The following is an 8,810-nucleotide window of genomic DNA, read 5'->3' as shown; positions in this document are numbered from 1 at the left end:
AAAAAAAATCTGTCAGGAAGTGCTTTATAAAAAAAGGAAATTGAGGAAACAGAACATCATAATCATCAATTAAGGTATTTTTTACTTTACATAGAATTAAGATTTAAGAAAAGTTTAGTAATCTTATTAGGGAACTGTTTATACCAAGTGATACAAGTATCATCATTTATTTCCACATTAATCACTGTTGAAATCATTCATTTAATACATCTAAATAGTGCTTTACCAGCTTTTGAAACAAGTAAACCATGCTGTTGTTGTCAGGTGCCAGTGATTCCAACTCATAGCAACACCATGTGACAGAGTAGAACTGCCCCACAGGGTTTTTCAGACTGTAATCTTTACAGGAGCAGACTGCCAGGTCTTTCTCCGGTAGAGCCACTAGGTGGGTCTGAACTGCTAACCTTTTGGTTAACAGCTGAGCACTTAACCATTGCACCACCAGGGCTCCTTAACTAAACAATAAGGTCTATATGTGTAAATAGGAACGTAACTTAAAATTTATCCACACTAGGAGAATCCTTATTCATCCAAGGAGAAGATATCAAAGAACTAAAAACTATTTGCTTTGAAATTTTTTAGTAGTTTTACATCTAACTCGTAATCAATTTACAGCTAAGATGTTAACTACCATCCTTAAAGGAGGAACTCAAATCTGATATTGTAATATTTTTTATATTATATGCTTTTCTTCCACAGTAGATAATCGTTTTCATTTTAACAGTACGTGGGGGTAGAAGTAGTTACTGAACACATGCACACTAATTGTGGCGGCTGCTCTCAGGACATATTAGCATCAGAGATGCCACAAAATCAAATAAAAGGTTACAGTTTTGTTGGGGTTTTCCCCTCTTTACCACCTAAGTGTTTGTGGAAGAAAGCCTGGAGTTGCTTCCAAGCATCTACCTGGGCCATGGCATGAGCTCTGGGCTCCCCACCCCAGATGACAGGACTGCCCACCAAGGCGTGCAGGGAAGCCCAGCACTTGGGGAAGTAAGGAGGCTCAATACAGTGCCCGGCCCCTGGGTAACAGATGATCTGGGGCTTTTCCTTACCATGGGCCTGTAAGCGGTTAGAGGCCTCATTAGCATAGAACTCACTCTTCCAGTTGTGGTCATCCAGACCAACAAGGAACAGGAAGGTACACTCAGCCCTTTCCACAGGAATGAAGCTCTTCTGGTCAGGGCCTTCCAAAGGGCTATTGAGGGCATCCGTGATGTCTACAACGCCATCTTTGGTCACCTTGATTCGATTTCGGTTGGCACTCAAGGGGGGCAGGGTCTCGTCTTTGTAGTGTAAGACTCCCCCAATATTGGCCACACAGCCATTGATTATGGTGGCAGCCGTGATGCCCTTCAGGAATGAGGCCATGGAGAGGCAGAGGTCACCCCCTTTAGAAATTCCAAGCAGCCCAAGTCCTGGACCCTTTACCTGAGAAAGAAACAGAGGCAAGAGAAGGAGAGTGAATCCGCGAACAGGGTAGTGTGGTGGGATTGGCCTGCCTTAGAAGTCAGGTATAACTGAGCCTGAATTTGGGCTCTACAATATCCTAGCTTTAGGGAAGTTTTTAAAACTCTATAAAGCTCAGTTTCCACATCGTTAAAATGAGGCTAATCTCTATTCTACAGAGTCCATGTGAAGATCAAATGAGAAATCAGGTGTAAAGCACTTAACATGATGCTTGCCAATAATAGCACTCAGACATATCCAAAAAATGTTTTATATCTAGTCTATGGTGCCTTTACACTTCGGAGGGCTCCTCACTCACATAAATTCATGATAATCTGAAGAAATTTAAGGTGAACCTAAGTAGCATTCCATTTGTGGGTAAGATTCCAAGATGCATGTGTATGTTCTGGGGAGGAGAGGGATGTACTTTGAAGAAAATATTTCTTCCTGAAATTAATAAGTTTTTCAAAGAACATTTAAGGTAATTAAATATCATTTTTTAGCAGACACCGTATATGCATACAGTATAAAATCATAACCAAATATATATGAAAAAGTCAAAGTATCAATCTAAGTCTGTTTAGTAGCTTCTAAATCATTATTACACACATTTATTTTGTTTCTAATATATAAGTGGTAGCAGGTACCAAAAATTTTAAGAAAATTTAATGGCTAGAATTATCTCCTAGACAACTAAGAACAGCAACAGTAGTAGCAGTAGTTACTGTTGTTGTTGTAAGGTGCCGTTGAGTCGTTCCCACTCACAGCGACCCTATGTACAACAGAACAAAACACTGCCCGATTAGTAAAAAACAAAAAACAAAAAACAACCTTTTGCTAACGAGTCAATTCCGACGCATAGCAATAGTAGTAGGAGTAGTAGGTAACATTTCAATCTTAGCTAAATGAGGCTCTTCCTGATCTCTCCATGTAGCCCCATCCACTTTCAGTTCCAATATTCTGCCTCAGTGTTCTGTTAATTTACTTCTTCTCATTTTGAATTTTATAATTACTTTTTGCTTATCCCTTCCTCCCCTGTCCCCACACTGCACTCTAATTTCATGTGGACATGAACTTTGTCTCTCTCACTTCAGTATACCCTGTACCTAGCTCAGGACCTCATACTTAACAGACCCACTAGTGTATGTGGAATGAATGAGTAAATGTTTACCAAATGTCAGGCCTCCTTTCAAGGGCTTCACAAGCATTATCTATTGTGAAATAAAATTGTAAGCTTTGCTTTATAAAAACAGAGTTCTCTTACCCATGACACTAAAGGTCATCTTATTAAATGTCAGAACTACGTGCTGTATAATTACAAATATATAATTTTTAATGCCTGTAGTTATAAGGTCACTATGAGTTGGAATTGACTCGACGGCACCTAACAACAAATAGCTACGCCTTAAACAAATAACCTTCAGCAGTAATTTGTCTTGTTTCACTTAATTGTATCTAGGTGATCAGGCTCACTGAAACACTGGAACCTTATTCTTCAGAAAACAGTAAAAGATTAATGAACATGTCCTGTTTCCAACCATCCAGAGGTCTTATAACCATGGCTCACTGATCTTGTGATTGTCTTAGCAAGGTCCTTAAATAAGTTTTGATAATGTTTGAGCACATATTGTTCTAATATTTATGTATTCTGATATAATCTTCAGCCAATCAAAAATATTTTGTTCTAAGTTTCTGGTAAAATTGTATATAAGCACCCTAAAGATCTTAATTATTCAGAACACTGATTTGCTCTGTATTGACATATTGCTCAGTTGTAAATTATCTGTTAAACTTGCATAGCTATCTGTTAGTGATGTCCTGAGTTGTTTATTTTTGACACCATTTAACTCTCACAACAAACCTGAAGGTGGGAGACAAGCTTATCCAGGTTGTGGAATATAGCCAAGTTCACATAGCCACAAAGTAATGATGCTTCAAGGCTGACCAACCCTGGTTTTCCTGGGACCAAAAGATTGGAGGTTTGAATCTGCCAAGAGGCACCTCAGAAGAAAGTCCTGGTGACCTACTTCTGAAAAATTAGCCAATGAAAACCCTATGGATCACAATGGTCAATAACAATCCTGATTTTAGCACTAAAAGACGTGTATCCCAAGAAACCTCTCGGTCCTGGGCAAACCAGGGCGTTTGGTCACCCTACCTGGGATCAAATATCAGGTGTCTGACCAAGCCTCTGCCCTGAGACACCTCCCAGCTCAGAAGTTTACTTTTTTCTGTGAATTTGAAAGAGACTAAAAATTTAAGTTTATCACAGAATACCCATGATCCTCAGGAGACTGAGTTGAAAACTAATTTAACCTTGGGTAGGGGAGATGTTCAGGAACCTGCTATCTAAACCAAAAGACTAAGAAAACAGCCAACCTCAGGGCGATTGAGCAGGTAGTTCACGGCTTCTTCAAAGTACTCCAGGTGGAGGGTCTCTATGCCCTTGGGGAGGTCTTCATAGTTGTAATAAGCCAGAGCCATCACAGCAAAACCCTTCCCAGCCAGTAGACTAGCTCGGTATTCCCAAAGGCCACCTGCAGCTCCAGAAACATCCACAACCCCAGGAAAGCGCCCAGGTTCTTAGAAAGAAATAAAACAAATTACTTTGGAATCTAATTCTCTCATTTACTTGGGGGATGGTTGGGGGATGGTTTAGCATCCGAATCTCCCTCCCTGTTTTGAGAGAATGACTCATTACGTGTTTGTGGGGTTCATTATCTTTAGCCAAATGATGTGATCTTTGTCCTCATTACTGAGACATAATCCCCCCAAAGAAAACAAACAAAAAAACCTTGGAATTTCCCTAATTGCTTAAGTATCCTCAGTAAGGACTACAGATCTGCCAGGCCAGAGGGACCTGCCTCATGATGATTATCATGGTGACTGGGCCAGAGAGCTCCACCTTGTAATGCCGCAGATCACCTAGTGATGTCAACCCACCTCAGGAGAAAGGCGCTGGAGTTTGCATTACATAATGAGATCCTCAATGAAAGCTTTGGACACAGTAGCTCCATGGGCTTCTTAGTTGGTGAAAGACATCTATGCACAAGAGGGTAGCACGTCCCTTTTTAGGACATGGAAGCTCTGCATTGGGAACTGACTCAGACCTCACCTTTTGCATCTCTTCATTTGTATCCTTTTTTCCTACAATAAACCTGTAATCATAAACACAGCACTTTCTGTGAGTTCTGTGAGTCATGCCAGTGAATTATCGAACTCAAAGGAGTAGTCAGAGCCAGCAGGTCAGAAGTGAGAGGGGCCAGCCCCACCCCCCAGCTTGTAGCTGGTATTCGAAAGGGGTAGTGGGAAAACACCAAACTTGTAGCCAGCAAGTCTGAAGTTGGGTGTCCCCAAGACCTTGTGGCTTCTGGTTGGCGTCTGAAGTCTGGGGCCTACTTGGCAGTCTGGAGGACTATATCCTTTTAACTTGTGAGATCTGACTTAGCTTTGGGTGGCTGGGGTCAGAGAAAGAACTGCTGCATGGGCAACTGGTGTCTGAACTAAACAGGGAAGGGAAAAAGTGAGGATTCGTTATATCCTCGTAGTGTTGTACTAGTGGAACCCAGAGAAGAGTCCCACCTCTCACTAAAAAAGCCTAGGTAGGGAGATCCTTTCTCTCCTCATGACCTAGACTCAGCCATTGTACCATTCTACCTGGTCTTTGAATACTGAGGGAGCGATACAGAGATGTAAGAACGATTTAGAATTTACTCAGGGCAGCAGTGCTGGCACTGATCCACAGTGGTCCTACGTATCCAGCATCGGTGGTGCCCAGTGGTGGCATAGGTGCTGTGACCCTGGCTGTGCTTCCTGCTTCCCAGCCTCCCTTGGGTCCTCTCAGGTTTCCGAGGAAACTGTGTCTCTGGTTGATTGTGTTCCAAAACTAATAAACTAAAAACCAGTTGCTGTTGAGTCAATTCCGACTCATGGAAGTAGACTGCCAGGCCTGTCTTCCAAGGCACCCACTAACCTCCAGCCATTCGGTTAGCAGGTGTGCGTGTTAACCGTTTGCACCAGCCACAGACTCCCTTGAATTAAACCAACAGTCTTGTAATAAATTCCTTTCCTGTTTAAGTAACTCAGTGTCTGTTTCTGAGGCTTGCAACTCAGAACTCTGATTTAGCTTCCAAGTATTGTGATGCCATCTTTGGTCTTTTTGGAAACATCTGGAAAAGAACTCCAAGTTCTCAGGCAACATGTTGGCATGCCAGAAGGCCTATGATTTTTCAGACTGCATTCAAAACAGTCAAATTGAATCCATGTTGCATGCATACCCACTGTCGCAAAGCCCCAGATCTCTTAAATTAGAGTAAAATCTTAACAAGGACCTAGATTAGCCAGAATGCTGCCTGTGAGTTGAAAACTCCAAGTGGGACAGGACAGCAACGTTCATCTCAGTTCCAACTTATTCTTGGCCTCCCTTGCCCTTGCACCTGTTGTTCACTCCACCTGGCATGTCTGCTTCCCTCTTGTACTTCCAATAGCCTCTCTTTCTCAGCCCTGCATTCTTTAAGACCAGCCCAAGATCTGCCTCCTCTAGCCCACAGTGATCTCTCTTCTAAACTCGTAAAGTTAATCCTTGTAGATGTGTCTGACTATACAATCTTAGGCATTTTGCTGAGCTTTCTTTGCTCATCGTAAAACACGAAGCATGCTCCCTGCCCTGCTTATGTCTGAAGGCTGCTGTGAGAAATGACAAATTTCTTTGAAATAAAAAGCTTTGAAAATACAAACATCACTTTTTATCCTTTTATAAAAATAATGACTTCGAGGAAATGGATGGTTTTCTCTGATATCCTCTTTTTTGGTGTCCCAAACTCCAGGAACACTACAGCCCTTGCAGAACACCTGAACTCTTGCAAGTGAATGCAGTTGATAAAATGAACCGTTAATTGCAATTACTACTTATACAGAATGAGTTTCAATCTGCAAACAGCCTTTGAATAATGATGACCAGTTTATCTCAAATTAGGATTACCGAACTCTCTAGGGAATCATTTTAAGGATTAAACACCAAATTGTCTGACTTTGGATAGTTTTCTTAATTTCACTAAGTCTCAGTTTATTTACAGAACGAAAATAGTATTATCCACCTGTTAAGTGTACTTTGAATATTAAATTAGAATTCATGTAAATTATTTATAATTCAGTGCCTTATCAATAAAAAAAAATGTTATTATAATTGTTTCTTTTGTATCCTGCTAAAAAAGACAGGCAATACAAGGCCCGTGGCCAAGCAGGTTCTTTATGATGTTGTCTTACAGATGTCTATGTACTTCACTGTGGTCACTAGAGGAGGTTGCTACGGGTTTATTCTGTCCCTTCACATTTCCTTCTGATGGTCCTTACAAATGTTGCAGCTGAATTTTCTGAAACAGCTGAATTCTAAGAGGAGAAATCTGTCAGGTTAGATGGATATATCTTTTGCTATGCAGGCTCTATACTGATGTGATGTAAATGTAACAAATAAAAATGTAAACCTCCCACATAATTTAAATTTTAAATGTATTAGAGACAAAAAAAAATTGGTGACAGATCACTAACAAAAGTGTCACACAACTGATGAATCATAGTTCTTCTCAATTCTTGGAATATTGGTTTCTGCTCCTGTTACAGCAAAAGCTTCATTTCTAAGCCCTCTATTATGTTCTCTTGACCTATCTCTCCATTCCTGTGTCAACACCACATGTTTTAATTACTAGAGCTTAACAGTAAGTCTTGATCCCTGGTAAGACACTATGCTCTCCAGCCTGGTTCTTCTTACTTAAAGTTGTCTTATTTACCAAACTTTTTTGGTTTGTTTGTTGGCCCATAAAATGTGTGTGTATCCATATACACACTCACACACACACATCATTTGCTAACAGAAGTGAGCTCATATTACATACTTGCTTTTTCCACTTACCAATATGTCCCAGACATCCTTCCATCCTTCCATAGCAGTACATACAGTGTACACCTCTTCTGTGTGTGTGTGTGCGTGTGTGTGTGCGTGCGTCTGTGTGTGCTTCAGGTGGAAGTTTACAGCTCAAGTTAGTTTCTCATACAAAAATTTATACACACATTGTTATGTAACATTGGTTGCAATCTCTACAATGTGACATCACAATCCTTTCCAGCCCAGGTTCCCTGTGTCCATTCAACCAGTTCTTGTCCCTTCCTGCCTTCTCATCCTGCTTCTGGACAGGAGCCACCCATTCGGTCTCCTGTGTCTAACTGAACTGAGAAGCACAGTCCTCACGTGTAGTTTTTGTTTTACACTCCTGTCTAATCTTTGTCTGAAGAGTGGGCTTCGGGAATGGTTTTTAGTTTTGGGTTAACAGTGCGTCCAGGGGCCTTAGTTTCACGGGTTCCTCCAGTTTCTGTCGGACCATTAAGTCTGGTCTTTTTACTAGAATCTGAGCTCTGCTCCACACTTTTCTCCCACTCCATCCAGGACTCTCTGCTGTGTTCCCTGTCAGGGCAGTCATTGGTGGTAGCTAGGCATCATCTAGTTCTTCTGGTCTCTGGCTGATGGAGTCTCTGGTTTATGTGGGCCTTTAGTCTCTTGGGCTAATATTTTCCTTGTGTCTTTGGTGTTCTTCATTCTCCCTTGCTCCAAGTGAGTTGGGACCAATCGACGCAGCTCAGATGGCTGCTCGCAAGCTTTTAAGACCCCAGATGTCAATCACCAAAATAGGATACAGAGCATTTTAAAAAACTTTGTTATGCCAATTGACCTTGATGTCCCTCAAAACTATGGTCCCCAGGCCCCAGCCCCAGCTTCTCTGTCCCTCAAAGTGTTTGGATGTGTTCAGGAAACTTAGCTTTTGCTTTGGTCCAGTTGTGCTGACTTCCCCTGTGTCTTAGTCAACTAGTGCTGCTATAACAGAAATACTGCTGGTGGGACTTTCAGGCAACATGGCGCTATAGTCAAAGCACCACGCCGTCTCTCCACAGCAAAGATCAGAAAAACTAAGTCAGACAGAGTCACACGTCAATCCTGAAACCCTAAGCATCAAATGAAGAGATAAAGAACTCAGCCAAGCACCAAATGGAATAAGAAACTGACCAAGAATAGATAGCGAGGAGAGATACGTGCAGAGGGCCCCTATCAGCTACTGCAGCACGGATCCGCCATTTTGGACTCCTATCAGAGATCAGCGAACAGAGGGTATGAGAAAGCAGAACAACCAGTAACCAGCGATATAGGCTTTCCCACCCCCCACCCTTCTTCACCCCCACTTAGCCTCCTCTGCTTCCTGCAGCCACAGTCTCTTGGCTGGGAAGCACCAGCTTTACCCCAGTGTTACTTGGATTCCACCCACCCATACTGGCTGGCTCCCTGAGTACCTTTTGTTGGCTGCTGGTGTTGCTTT

General features: G+C 41.9%; 1 protein-coding gene across 3 annotated transcripts in view; it reads right to left on the bottom strand.

The window, feature by feature from the left end:
* Positions 1-727: 727 nt before the first annotated feature.
* The window catches only part of LOC101349087 (acyl-coenzyme A thioesterase 1), a 45,808-nt gene continuing 37,725 nt past the window's right edge, over positions 728-8,810 (bottom strand). For 2 of the 3 annotated variants that reach the window (XM_004371023.2, XM_004371022.2), the window contains exons 2-3: positions 3,829-4,031; positions 728-1,431 (exon numbers count right to left, since the gene is read on the bottom strand). In XM_004371023.2, the coding sequence (XP_004371080.2) occupies positions 826-1,431; positions 3,829-4,031 (809 nt within the window). In that variant the 3' untranslated portion in view covers positions 728-825. The remainder of the gene's footprint in view (positions 1,432-3,828; positions 4,032-8,810) is intronic. The other variant, XM_023726363.1, reaches the window with a different exon arrangement.

This window comes from Trichechus manatus, unplaced genomic scaffold, assembly GCF_000243295.1.
Source record: "Trichechus manatus latirostris isolate Lorelei unplaced genomic scaffold, TriManLat1.0 scaffold00010, whole genome shotgun sequence".
Taxonomy (NCBI): Eukaryota; Metazoa; Chordata; class Mammalia; order Sirenia; family Trichechidae; genus Trichechus; species Trichechus manatus.
The sequence above is the reverse complement of the archived record's forward strand: the minus strand, read 5'-3'. Positions and strand labels throughout refer to the sequence as shown.